Raw genomic sequence first — 15,264 nt, forward strand, 5'->3', positions numbered from 1 at the left:
AATATTACTTTAAATTAAAACATAAATAATTTAATTCATAACTAAACATAACGTACCAGAAGTACGACCATTTGTAAACAATAGTATTAACCTTATACAAAAATATACTATCAAAAATCACATAGATGGCTAAACTGTTATTATTCTTCTCCATTTTGTAAGACTAACTACATGTACATGTATTGTGAGTATTGATCAAAGGATTTATGTAATTGAGTGTCAATTCTATTGATGTTATGTCGAAGACTCAAATATTTATTGCAAAAAGGAGGATAATAACAAGTGTGTTTACTAAAATTGTATCGAAAAGGTTCTAAATATTAAACAAATTTAAGTAGTTTGTATGAATTAAGTGTTATTTTAGTTGTTTCGATGATAAATACTTGAAACTTGTGTATACACACTTAACTCTTGGAATTAAGCTGCGTGATCTTAGACAGTGTTCAGACATTCTTCAACTAAGTGCATTACACACTCTAAGTCAGATAAACGTTACACTATTAAATATTTAAATGATATTTGTATCAGCATCACATATGTTGTTCTTAAGTTGGAAACTAGTGATATAAATATTAAATACGTAGAGATAAAACTGTTAATAATGTTAAATTATATCAGTGCGATTGACATGTGTATATTTCGCTCATTAAAATATGCTTAAACCAAGTCTGAGTTTCACTCTCCATGGTGTGCTTTATACCCACTTGGGGCACAACAAGGAAATACTGACTTCTAAACTCACACCCCTGCTGCAGCCAAATTGGTAAATAATTCTCGATGTTTCAGGCATCGAATTTTTAAGGGTGAAACAAAACATAGTAACATTTCATAATAACTTTATAATGAAAGTGAATACATTCCAACGGCCAGATTACTAGATTCGACCACATTTCCAGGCGTTATTCCAAAGTGATGAGAATATGTTTCCTACGAAGATCCGAGAGCCAGAACCCTGCCGTCATCATTATATTATACTGAAATGATTTACAAAGCGCCAGATGCCGTTTTTTTCTCTAAGTGAAATTAGCACGCCAATCAAAATGAAACATATACCTATTAAAATATATTTCAATCGCAATAAATTCCTTTCGGTTTGTCTAGTCGGTTGGATGTGTTAAGTCATCATTAACAAAAAAGGCAAAAGGAGAATCAGTTATTGAATCACATTACATATTGTTTCGTTCTGACGTGCTTTTATTCTTGGAAAATTTCGAGTAACGGAAAATTTACCTTCACCAAACCACTGCGAACAAAGTAAATGTTATAACTCATACGTCACAAATTAAACGATTAAATTCCAAGCGACATGTATCATGAATGAAGCATGAACTATTACCGACTTAAAATTATCAATGGGTAGAACATTAAGTATGACGTTCAGGACCCTAAACATAACAGTTTTAGTCACGTTCGCTAATAAAAAAAGTGAAAAATTACCCTTATTGGTATATTTTGAAGGACAAACAAAAATATGCTATGGTTATGTATTTCTTTCATCAGTTAACATCTCAAAATTGCATCAATAGTACATTATTTATATTCATATTGATCTTCGGTCTGAAAGGATACGTTTCACACAATGATTTCCCACAATGACTGTGGTTTTAAAACATCTATACCACAGAGAGCAATAATGGAAGTTGAAACCACGTTAATCAATGTTCTCGCCCACGTACAAGTGTTTGTTTTATAATGAAACGAGTGTTTTAGAGCAGATATGTTTCAAAAACAAGGCGGCATACCGCAAATCAGCGGCGGATTTAAGGTCACCTGCAAAACTCTAAAGGGTATCTTAAAGACACGCGGGAAATGTTGGAAAGGTGCGCGGAAATCAATAAAAATATAATTGAGCTTTTACATGCTTACCCAACAAAATCAAATTGAGAAGTTTTGTACATATGATGGTATTTCTAGCTCACCAGAGCACAAACTGCTTAGCGTGAGCTATTGTGATAGGGTGATTGTTCGTCTTCTGTTGTTCGTCGGCCCTCGAATGTCGCCATCATTTTCCTTCAAACAACTTCTCCTCCTTAACCACTAGGACAATTTCAGCCAAACCTCGCAGGAATACTCCTAGGTTGGTCCTCATCCTGATTCCTTCAAAAATGTTGTTCCATGCAGAACTCTGGTTGGCATGGCCACAAAAAGAAAATAATTGAAAATCTTCGTCTCAGAAATCGATGGGCCTGATTTCAACATTTTTACACAAAAACGATCAGGTGGCACTGTATCAAATCCCTTCACTCTATATTGATTTGTAAAAGAACGTGGCCGCCAGTGGACGGGGCTACTTTTCACTAAATGTCCAAATGGGGAATCTTTGAAAATTTTCTCCTCGGACACCGTTGCCCTGTTTTTAGAATAATTTCACAGAAATGGTCATTAGGTGACCCTCTATCAAATTCCTTCACCCACTGTTGATGCATCAAAATATGGCCACCAATGGACGGGGCTACTCTTACATTTATGTCTATTTGGAAAACTTTGAAAACCTTCTCTTCAGAAGCTATTGGCCCGATTCCAAAACAATTTCACTGAAGTATTCCTGAGGTGACCCTCTTTCAAATTCCTTCACGCCATGTTGATTCATAAAAAAACACGGTTGCCAATGGCGTTGCTGATTACCACTTTATGTTTGTATTAAAAAGATGGTAAAAAGTAGGGTTCAGTGACATTTTAGAAAAAAATATATGTTTGGACAGTTATTGCCAGTAAGTGATTTTGAGATTCCGCTATTAAGGTTTAAAGCTATCTACATAATTCTGTTCAGCAGTATAAGAAAATCTCAAAGTTATCCACACATAAACAAATGTATTATGCAGTGTTCATGATTCATGTCAGCAAGACAAAATTGTTATTTTGAATTAAAAACACTCCTGTTAACGTTATCAAGATGATAATTGTTTTGCTGCCTTCACTTTACGAAAGCTGGTCCCGCCTTCCTTATCAATTTGGCAGCAAGAAATTATTTTCATCAGAAGACTCAGATGCAATTAATTCTGGGTACTTCATGTCTCGATGGCTTTTCTTGGTGATTTTTTTCAGTCTGATTTGCCTTAATTGAGAGCAATTTACAGAATGTTATATTTTTGAAGGTGTCAACGTGAAGTCTTACCGTGATTGTATGACACTTACCGATAAATTGTTTTGTAGAGTAGATGTTATAATAGAATAAAACCCAAAACCAATATCCTATCTTTGGTGCGTTATCAATTGTTCTCTGGACCTTAATAAAATATGCATTTATATGTGTCATAATAAACTGCTAAAACTTCAAATATTATGCTGTATACAAGTAAGATGTGCACGTAAATGCAAAAGTTAAGTATAACGTTTGATGTTAAGTTCATGGTAATTGTTATTAATGTTGTGTCTTGACTGATACGATTGAAAGAATGAGCCAAGCCATAAAATTTCAACGTTGAACTTGGTTTAACATGCACACAATAATCTTAACCCAACAGACACTTTACGAAACACACAACGACACAATACATTTATATATTATTGATATTATCTAAGTATTTATTAATGAAATTCAGATCAGCGCCATGGAATGGTTGGTGAAAACAGTTTAGTTCACTGGAGTTTTCATAACTCAAAATATGTATAAGTAAGAGCATAATCTAATGTTTAAGCTTCTTTTTTTCTTCAGAGACTTTAGCAGTGAGTTTAACAAAATCAAAACATCGCGATTGGTAAGAGTTTGGGTAGCAGCCTTGGCATGGACATTGGCAACTAAGTAAGAACTAATCCATCCAAGCAAAGGAATTATCTGCAAATCTCAAGAAAACAATTCACTAGAGTGTGACACCTATATAGGTCAATAAATGTGCATTAAATTAACCAGGGCACTGAAGTCGTCATTAAACAATTCAATAAAGGTAGAGCTCTACAACGCAGACAAAAGAGACACGTAGTATTAACATTCTTTGTCTATCAATTTATTGTTATCATTTTGTCTGTTTTTGTTTTGAGAAATACAATTTTAAGGGAAAAGTATGAAGAGGAACTATAAATGTCAATTTCTACCGTTTTAATCCTGGATATCAAATGGAAAGACGTAGAACGTGCTTTCATCAATGATATATGTAGCACAAATGTTCGAGTCAGGTCGAAATGACCAATGTTTCATATATTTCTATACATACAATGCAAGTCATATTATTCGGTATGGACGGACATAAATTTAAACAAATACTGTGATTCAACTTAATTAATGATTATCATAACAAGGGTATACAATGTAAAAATAATTTTTCATCATTATCAATGTTACTATAAAATATAGCAAAATAACATTTTCAATTAATACACAAATCCTTAAGCTCATTACTCAACTAAATGCAATAATCATTCTCCATTTTGTAAAAATAATTTTACAACATGTACATGTATTGTGAAGAATTAATATACATGATTTATGTTAATGAGTGTCTTTTCTATTGATATTAAGTCAAAGGCTCAAATATTTTTACCATATAAGTGAATGTGTATGTACATTGTACTGTAAGTCCCTTTTACTAGCCTACAGACTTAGGCGTTACACTTTAGGCAAATAAATGGACTTGTTGAACAATAGTTATCTACTCACCTATAATTAAAATCATATTCAATGATTTCATCTTTCTCCATAACATAGGATTTCTTCATGTTATCGATATGCATGTACTCAATCTATGTTATGTATCATCGGGTAACAACTTCAGTGAATCCTTCCGGCTCAATCATGATAATAACACTTGTGTTTAATAAATTGGAATCAGTAAGGTTAACAATAACCAAATTTAAGTATTTATATGAATTACATGTTCTTTTGGTTATTCCGAGGATGAAAACGTGACACGTGTGTATAAACACATGGATTTAGGCTACGTTAGTTTAGACTGTCTGTAGATTATAACGCCCTTATTACACTACACAGGCTTAGTCAGATAAGTGTATAATATTAAAATGGCATTTAATAAGCTAATATATGTTATACTTAATTTTCAAACTAGTGATATAAATAATAAACTCGTAGAGATAAAAGTGTTAATAATATTAAATGGTATCAGTTTGGGATTAAAATGTGTATTTTCGCTCATTAAAATATGCTTAACCAATTATGTGTGCTTTGCTTAAAACATTACATTTAGTGCTACTCTATATATTACAAAATTACTGGATAAAAATTGAATCGATTTAATTTAGTCTTTTAAAAAATGCTTTCTGAGTTTGAGTCCAGATTTAGACTTGTGTCAGTAAATATTAGTCCGCGACATTGTAAATAATGCGCAATAAATATCTGATAGTAGTTTGTGTTTATTTATTTAAATACGGTACACACAATACTTCCAAAAATGAAAATAATCATTTGATTCAGTATAACTCATAAGCGCTACTTTTACATTAAAAACATAGCGTTGTACACATATAATGGTGATCACCATGTCACAACATATAAACACGTCCGTGCAATGTGATCATTCTGTTACAATAAGTATGTCTGCAATTTACTAATGTATAATTTCCCGGAATAAAGCTGCCTTTCAGACAAAGCTATGCTTACTGATATTTTGTACTTTTCATCGGGAATACGGAAGTTGAACCAGATGGAGAGAGAGAGAGAAGGTCACAGAACGAAATCGCAATTGCAAACTAGTTCTAATTGGAGGTCGAAATAAGACAAATTGGAATTTTCTTTTCTAAATTCCAGTCCCTGCTGCAGCAAGATTGGTAAATAATTCTCGAATTTACAGGCATCGAATGTTAAAGGGTAAAACACACCGGCCAAGTATAGTTGCCAGGTTTGTCTCTCACTGAATCTGTAAAAATAAGCCTGGAAGCCTGGAACAGTCCGCTGCCTTAGTGGTTATGTTATAGTATTAGGTGAATCAGACTCGTTTTCTTGCGTGTCAGTGTATCACCCTTAATATATAATCGATTCAGCCACGTTGGCTTATAAAAAACAAAGTGAACAAAATGCATGGCTCTAACTGATTAATCTAAACAGACGGATGGAAAATGATGATTGTGATTGTTTTTAGCCGATCAAAGCATAACAGTACACTGACCGTAAGTAAAATGGCGGTTTCCGATCAGTGACTATTGAGTGACTTCTTGCATAATATTTAAACTTCGTATGCATATTGCTCATGATCATTAGATAAATTATGATGAGTTCGGTGTAATTCGGTCAAGGGCCAAGATCATGTTGAGCATTTAAAAATTGTTCATTACAATAACTCGTTTATTTTAGAGTTATCAAAGACATGTACATTGGTCATGGACAAAAGATGATACCTTTTGATTATAGGGGTCAGTATGTTTAAAGTCGGGTCATGATGACCTTCACAAAAAAATCGGTTTTAGATCAATACTTTTGAATGGCTTAAAGAATCTCAAACTTTGTGTTCACAGTTATGATCAGCACTTTGATGCCAGCCTACTAAAGGTCACTGTCGTTGTTGCATATATTCAAAAATGGTTTAAGCTTTATAAATCATAAATGCTTGATCTTACACACTAAAACATGGTAAAAATACTGATCATGAACAGAAGAGGACCTATATTGATATTGAAGTTAAGGGTTGAGTTGTATTCACCCCCTTTAACAGCAAAATTGATACTAAATTAAGTTTGGCAATGATGCTGGCTCCTGATAGGCGATAAATCCAATTCGAGGAATTAAAGCCATACACAAAAATATTATCTAGTATTATGTCCGTTTTATCAAATTCGCAAGGCGTTCGTGAAGAAGTATAATATATACAAATGCTTGATAAAATTAAAGCATTAAGAAGGTCTCTTGTAACCATAACCAAAACAATTATACCCGAAAGGGTAGAATACATTTTGTTTTACACTCGCTTGATTACAACTAAAACTTAAAAGCAGATAAAGTCACAAAAACAATCTCTAAAAATATCAACCATTCTGCAGATTAAACACATTTCGTGTAAATGACTTGCATCCGGATTTCTTCTTTGATAAAGTAGTTCTCAAATGTAACAGACAGGTGAAATTTGCAACGGACTCTGCATGAACTGTTAGTATTCTTTTTTTCCTTCAGGGAGACAACATAGCAATCATTATCATCGAACTTTTATTTGTTTAATGCAAATCTCTGGGAAATAATTGACAGGATTGTAAACTGGCGGTAAATTCATATTGTCGGCATTGTAATTTACCACCTGTCAATCGGTATGTTGGTTGCTTACAGATGATGATTGTGAACGTCTGCGGTTTTTGTTTTTAATACTGCCTGCTGAAAGAGTTTAAGTGGTGCATACAGATTCAATGAGAGGAACTTCATTTTATTTTTCTACCATTCTAATCCGTGATATGGAATATACAATTAAATTGAAATGTTGTGTATTTTCGCTCATTTAATATGGTTAGAAAAGGACTCAAAACTGCATATCTCTATTTCTTTGCATCTTTCACACGTCATGGTCAGCTGTGCTTAACATATTATTACTCGAAAGTGTTGCTATTAATTATAGGTTATAAGTAAAATGAATGCAATAAAATTAGATTGTTTTGACATCATTCAAAAAATTATTTCTGAGTTAAACGCTAATACTTGAAACCGTTCGTGTAAAATATACCCAAGCCAATGTAAATAATGCGCGATGGCGGATTGTGTTCTTGTAAATGTCGTGCGCACATGCAATATTACAATTAAGGGCATTTATCATTTCTTTTAAGCTCTATTTTAAATGAATTCCATAATGACTCTTTGAACAAATATCAAGGTGAAAAAATTGTCACCACGTTAAAACACACGTCAGTGAAATGCCATTCCGTTATATTTACTATGTCTGATTTTAATTAAGATATTACTTTCCGGAATAAAACTGCCTTGCGATTTTTTTATGCTAACTGACATTTTGTGATTTCATTTTCGTCAACTTGAGTGTCTTTAATTACCAGAGAGAGAGATAATGAGTCACACAACGAAATCATTGCAAACTTGATCCAATTTGAGCTTTGGCCACATCAAGGAATAAAAGACAAATTTTAATTTCTAAACTCCTGCCTCTGCTGAAAAGTGATCGGTCAAAATACAAAATCAACTATTCAGCGGCAAAACACTTCGGCCACGTATCTGTCTCAAGTTTGTCTATTTGGCTGGAAGGCTTAAGAGACACAATGGAACGTCAAAATGTTTTTTATTGAAAGCATTTCATCCATTTATGCGACTTATCAGGACTCATGTGCATTACTCTTGCACGTATATAAATGTCGTTTTTGCGCCCTTATTGTACCGTTCTGGCGTGTTGGCAAAATTTTGGAGACCTCAAAAATTTGCGCGTTTGTCATGACAAAGAGATAAAACCCATTTATTTTGAAATCAGAAGGTCAAAAGTCAGGTAATAATGGCCTTTAAAATCATCATGGTTTCCGATCGGTACCTTTGAAATACGTGTTGAAGAGCTTTCATACTTTGTATGCCCACTCACAGTCAGATGATGATTTTGAGGCCAGTCGGTCAATAGTCACAGTCGCGGTGTTATTTTGTTCAAAAATAGTTTGGGCTTAATCAATCTTAGTCCGTTGCTCTAACATCCTCAAGCTTACTTGAAATACTGATCATGAACAGAATATATCCCTGTTTGAGGTCAGAGACCACGATAGTAGATACCCATTTGATATCACAATTGGTATGACATGTCTCAAAGGCTTTCTTAAATGCGTTCTCCCTCCTTTGCCTTAATAGAGAGCTATTAAATGAATGTTATATTTTTAGGAGTGTTATTGTGAATTTTTAATATGATCGAGAGAAATTATCAGATTGTTTTGAAGTGTCAGAGTTATATTAAATAGGGTAAAACCCCAAACCAGAGAATCGAGCTCTGGACAAATAAGAAGAGTTCTATTTATAGGTCACATAAAAAATATAAAAAATCGAATATTATGCTGTAAAAAGACAGTATGTACAAAGTTGTAAAATTAGATAGGTTTGTTTGATGTTAAGTTTATGGTTAGTATGGATATAACAGCTGTGAATATTTTGCATTATCCGTCCGAACAACGATGAAACAACAGGGATCAATGAAATGTTCAATTATGAACTTGGTTTAAAAATGCAAATCGAAGCAGACACAACACCCAACACCATAAGACAACAATAAATTATTTATATTATTAAATAATTATTAATCAATAAATGATCTGATCAGCGCCTTGGAATAGCCATTGAAAAACACTTCAATACAATGGGGCATTAAATCGGTCTACGTAATCAAAATCTCACAAACACCTGTACAAACATAATTATAAGTAAGAGCAAAAAATAAATCTGAAGTCCTCATCGGAGCCAGCATAAACTTAGAAAATAAAGAAAGACGCAGTGTGACCAAGAGAGAAAGACATTTCTTAATGATATGTGTTTATTATGTTACGTGATGTAACATTTCTTAGCCAAATTATTCACCCTGGTTTAATTAAGACCTTAAACGCGTATTAACGCGTAATAATATCACAGTAAATCTCAACTGTTTTTACATTTTGCAGTTCAGACGTATTTTGTGGCAATAACATGCGTCGGCAATTCTTCGTTGATAAAGCATTTCTTAAACGAAACAGACAGGTGGATTTATTATCTGACACTGCATGAATCCATTGTTTCATTAGAGGTTTTGTATTTCTGTTGTAACCTTTTGTGTTCGTTAAAGGCAACATATTTACTCTCATAGAATCAAAATCAAGGTAAGTTTCGTTTAACTTTTAAATCAATTTTCGAATAAAAAATATTCGGTATGTAATGAGACTTTGCAGAAAAGGGTGACAAACATCCTGCAAGTAAGAAGTATTGACACATGTTCTCTCCAATATCTTTATATCTGCTTTAGCACTCCCTGTTCTAAAGCGATCATCCGTATAATTTGTTTGTTTGTTATAAAACGGCCCAAAGACTTTCTCATTGCTTCAATCAACTTTGCAGAGGATTTCTTGCACTGGTACCAAGTTAAGTTTTGCTTTAGACACAGCAGCTACTCTCGAACTGAGTTGTGAATATTCAAGGTAGTTTTCATAATATCTTTTATCAACCTTGAAATAGTGTCACGCACTACCGGTTTATATGATGAAAACGCGATAGTACGATGATGAAAACGCGATAGTAAAATGTGAAAACACGACAGTACGATGATGAAAACACGACAGTACGATACTACGATGTTGAAAACGCGAAATCACGAAACTTGGATGGCGAAAACGCAACAGTACGATGGTGAAAACACGATAGTTTATCGCATTATCATCGCATTACTGTCGTATTATCGCGTTTTCGTTATCGTACGGTCGCGTTTTCACCATCGTTGTGTCATTGTTTTTTCTATATTTTAACACGTTTTCCATTAGAAAACATGAACTGTTCAGCAGTGTCGAGACAGCGAATATCACAATCAATGCCGTGACATGGGTTGTCAGCAACGCAAATTATTTAGTACTATAGATATAAATGCAAATGTGTTGATTAAAGACCCTGGCTTACTTCACCCACTACTTTTCGGGTTTCATTTAATTAACTTAATGTTCAAATTGTTATGAAACTACCTAAGTGAAATAAAAAAAATCAGCAGCATCAATTTACATTAACTTTACATATGTAGTGACAGGCACGTACCGGCTACAGTTTGGGGAAAGTGAAAATATGTTTTTTTGGAATCGATTTTTATTGCCAATAAGCAGAATTGTAAAATGGTCAAATCCTGCTTGTCGAACCTACAGCCTTTTAAATCGTTCAGCGCTTTCATTATATTAACAATACTCGCTTTTTGGGGAATCGGCGTGAGAATTAATTAACAAAAACTATTTTGGAAAGTAATGTTATTGTTTCATTATCTGTTTCGACAACGAATCGTTAACTATCAAACAGTCTTGTTATCCGAATAGCAAATTTTAATATAGTTCATTTGTTGGTTAACATGTGAAACACATACACCCCCAGGGTTGCTTAATGTGTATATCTATAAATAAATCATGTTGTTGTGTGTTTCTAGTTCATTGCGTACTATGGTTAAACCTTGTGCTTTTAAACGGGGTATTTGTTAAATATTTGGCTACTGAACTACAAGGGTTCACATGGTGTCTTTGGTTGACAGCTCTAATCGGATGACTTCATCGTAGCCCCGCTCTTTTTTTAAAGAGTTATTATGAACCAGGAACCTTCTCCTATCAACGTGATTCATCATAGCCCGCCCTTTTAATGAGTCATGATTGACCACTTATCGTAGCCCTTAGAGGCGAGTCATCGTAGCCCTGTCTCCTTTTAATGAGTCTTTATTAGCCACACACCATGGCCATCCATATCAGACATTTCGCAATCCACTCGTCAAATGTTTTCAAATGATCGCCAAAGCTCAAAGTTCAAAATATATTGGTAAAAGCGACATATAAATACCTTAAGTCATTACATACATGGTCGTGGAAGCATACATAATATAAACATATACACATATCACAAAGAGAAACGTGTCATATCATAACAGTGAAACACATATAGTACGTAGTTTAGAAACAGTTAGAATGATATAAATAAGATAAATGAAAAAGGGAAATAGTGTGTGTGTGTGGGGGGGGGGGGGTTACCGAATGTTCTTTAAAGAAAAATCATAATGCCAATGATAACGTCCGCTACTTAACTATCAAAGTCACAGGAATTGTAACGGGACCTGAAACTCTCACTGCGTACAATATTTTGATCACATACGTTTTAAGTAAGTAAATGATATGTCATACATAGTGGGTTTTTTCCATACTTTCATCAATAGGAAAAATACCAAATTAGATTATATTATGTTTCATTAATTACGCAAGGGTAACCTTGAAGCGTACTTCTTGAGAATTTCTTATTTCAAATTTCAAACAATTTTCCTTTGTTTTACACAACTTTAGCATATTATACATTACAGTTCAGCACACGCAGCCCACGTGTTAAATGGTCACATGTTAAATAATCAATAGGGCTAACCAAAGGGCGATTTCTGAACACACCATGGTATGTTTTATTACTATCTTCTAACCGGCCATTTAAAATACACAAATTGTTTTTTTTACAAAGAGTTAATAGTTTTAATCCGAAAGAATTAAACTGTTAATACACACTGGTAAAAGTGAAACAGTATTTAAAAGAATATCGTATTACGGCATATTGACATAACGGTTCAGGTGTATCTTGAGAATATAGCCCAGCTGCTTGCCAGATCGAGAATTTAGGTCATCATTCAGGTAAACATTTACACGGTTACTACTTTTACGAAGGTCTAAAGACAGCTGGTATAAAAAACCTCTAAAACTATGAAATATTAGGAAATCTGTAAACATTGGACTCATGTCGAGGTATTTAACAGATGAAGACATAGTTAAGTGTGTTTTTAACTTAACCTATGCGTATCCTTTGTAACTAATTTCAATTAAATCTGTATAAAATGGGTAGCAATATTTCTATAAATATAATAACCCTCCTTGAACGTTTAGCTTTACGAGTAAAGGAAAGACGAGGGCAGTTGAGTTTTCGTTATGGACAACTTTGTTAATGTTAGATGTTAAAATGTTAAATGTTTCAGTTCATAGGAAAGTATCAAAGTCAAACACAAAGTTAAGAAAGTCAGGGTCATCAAATTATTAGAGAATAATCTTGACGTTTCATAAGTTATAAGTTCACAATCAAATGTATAACCGGAAGTGCGCACTGTGTTTTCGGTAAGCATTTTGTTGTAAATAAACAATTTATCGTAAGATACATAAGCTGGTTTGCATTCCCGTTTGGCCTTGATCTTGTACACATATGAGCTGCTTCAGGCGCTCTTAGATGACGGGTGCTCCCTATCTGTGCTGAGTCCAGGGAGCCCTTGTCGAAAGCCGCCGAAAAGTCGGCTTAGGAAAATAGTTGAAAATAGCTTCTGTCATACAAGGAGCACGTTCCATCTTTATAAAATCATTACGATTTTCTATTTCAAGTAGGTCACGGAATTAGATGGTGAAATGTTATGCACAGTCCTCCGCGCGTCGTTCGTCCGGAGTGATCCGTTCAGTGCATGGAGTGGGATTCCAAGTACGTTATTTTCCCATGTAAAGAACTGATATTAGCTAAGTGCTTTTCAACTTCAGCGTTCCGTATGCATTCAGATTTAAACGTGTTACGCTTGGAAGTCACTACCTCTAAGTATGTGTGCTTTACCTGGCTATGTGTTGATAGTACTTGGGAGACGGAAAATGTTTGACATATGAATTGTGATTGTGCCGATGGTGCTTAGAAAACACCAGGTATTGGATATGTTCCTCAGGGTAGGTGGGGTGGCAGGTTCATCAGGGAAGGTGGGCTGGGCATGTCGATAAGGGTAGGTGGGCTGGACATGCTCATCAGGGAAGGTGGGCTGGGCATGTTTATAAGAATAGGTGGGATGGGCATGTTGATAAGGGTAGGTGCGATGGGCATGTTCATCGGGGTAGGTGGGATGGACATGTTCATCAGGGAAGGTGGGCTGGGCATGTTGATAAGGGTAGGTGGGCTGGACATGCTCATCAGGGTAGGTGGGCTGGACATGTTCATAAGAATAGGTGGGATGGGCATGTCGATTAGGGTAGGTGGGCTAGACATGTTCATCAAGGTAGGTGGGGCGGACATGTTCATCAGGTTGGGTGAGATGGACATGTTGATATGGGTAGGTGGGCTGGATATGTTCATAAGGCAATGTGGGATGGCGTGTTGATAGGGGTAGGTGGGATGGATATGTTCATCAGGGTAGGTGGGATGGACATGTTGAAAAGGGTAGGTGGGATGGACATGTTCATCAGGGTAGGTGAGATGAACATGTTCATCAGGGTAGGTGGGCTGGACATGTTCATCAGGGTAGGTGAGATGAACATGTTCATCAGGGTAGGTGGGCTGGACATGTTGATAAGGGTAGGTGGGATGGACATGTTGATAAGGGTAGGTGGGCTGGGCATGTTGATAAGGGTAGGTGGGCTGGGCATGCAGATAAGGGTAGGTGGGCTGGGCATGTTAATAAGGGTAGGCTGGCTGGACATGTTCATCAGGGTAGGTGGGATAGACATGTTTATACGTGTAGGTGGGCTGGACATGTTCATAAGGGTAGGTAGGCTGGACATGTTCATCAGGGTAGGTGGGATAGACATGTTTATACGTGTAGGTGGGATAGACATGTTGATACGGGTAGGTAGGCTGGACATGTTCATAAGGGTAGGTGGACAGGACATGTTCATCAGGGTAGGTGAGATGGAAATGTTCATAAGGGTAGGTGGGATGGACATGCTCATCAGGGTAGGTGGGCTGATCATTTTGATAAAGGTAGGTGGGAAGGACATGTTCATCAGGGTAGGTGGGCTGGATATTTTGATAAAGTTAGGTGGGAAGGACATATTCATAAGGCTAGATGGGCTTGACATGTTCATAAGTGTAGGTGGGCTGGACATGTTCATAAGGATAGGTGGGCTGGACATGTTAATTAGTGAAGGTAGGTAGGATATGTTCATAAGGGTATTTGGGATGGACATTTTCATAAGGGTGAGTGGGCTGGACATGTTTACCAGGGTAGATGGGCTTGACATGTTCACCAGGGTAGGTGGGCTGGACATGTACCAATGGGTAGGTGGGCTGGACATGTTCACCAGGGTAGGTAGGCTGGACATATTCACCATGGTATGTGGGCTGGACTTGTTCACCAAGGTAGGTCGACTGGACATGTTCATAAGGGTTGGTGGGCTGGACATGTTCACAAGGGTATGGGCTGGACATATTCACCAGGGTATGTGGGCTGGACATATTCACCAGGGTATGTGGGCTGGACATATTCACCAGGGTATGTGGGCTGGACATATTCACCAGGGTATGTGGGCTGGACATGTTCATCGTTTGTAGGTGGGCTGGACATGTTCACCGGGGTAGGTAGGCTGGGCATTTATACCATGGTAGGTGGGCTGGACATGTTCATAAGGGTAGGTAAGATGGACATGTTCACAAGGGTAGGTGGGCTGGACATGTTCACCATGGTATGTGGGCTGGACATGTTCACAAGGGCAGGTTGGCTGGACATGTTCTCCAGGGTAGGTGTGCTGGACATGTTTATTAAGGTTGGTGGGCTGGACATGTTCACCATGGTAGATGGGCTGGACATGTTTACCAGGGAAGGTGGGCTGGACATGTACATATGGGTAGGTGGGCTGGACATGTTCACCAGGGTAGATAGGCTGGACATATTCACCATGGTATGTGGGCTGGACTTGTTCACCAGGGTAGGTTGGCTGAACATG

The 15,264-nt window shown here is 36.1% G+C and overlaps 3 protein-coding genes across 3 annotated transcripts; all 3 read right to left on the reverse strand.

Moving 5' to 3' along the window:
- Positions 1 to 13,273: 13,273 nt before the first annotated feature.
- LOC128225757 (uncharacterized) lies at positions 13,274 to 13,645 on the reverse strand. Its single transcript, XM_052935662.1, has one exon. The coding sequence runs from the start codon at positions 13,643 to 13,645 to the stop codon at positions 13,274 to 13,276; it is 372 nt and encodes a 123-aa protein (XP_052791622.1).
- Positions 13,646 to 13,674: 29 nt separating this feature from the next.
- On the reverse strand, positions 13,675 to 14,724 carry LOC128225768 (uncharacterized). Its single transcript, XM_052935672.1, has one exon. The coding sequence runs from the start codon at positions 14,722 to 14,724 to the stop codon at positions 13,675 to 13,677; it is 1,050 nt and encodes a 349-aa protein (XP_052791632.1).
- A 188-nt stretch (positions 14,725 to 14,912) lies between these two features.
- On the reverse strand, positions 14,913 to 15,263 carry LOC128225779 (mucin-13-like). Its single transcript, XM_052935681.1, has one exon. The coding sequence runs from the start codon at positions 15,261 to 15,263 to the stop codon at positions 14,913 to 14,915; it is 351 nt and encodes a 116-aa protein (XP_052791641.1).
- Between the last annotated feature and the right edge of the window lies 1 nt (position 15,264).

The sequence above is a fragment of the Mya arenaria genome, chromosome 1, assembly GCF_026914265.1.
Source record: "Mya arenaria isolate MELC-2E11 chromosome 1, ASM2691426v1".
Classification (NCBI taxonomy): domain Eukaryota; kingdom Metazoa; phylum Mollusca; class Bivalvia; order Myida; family Myidae; genus Mya; species Mya arenaria.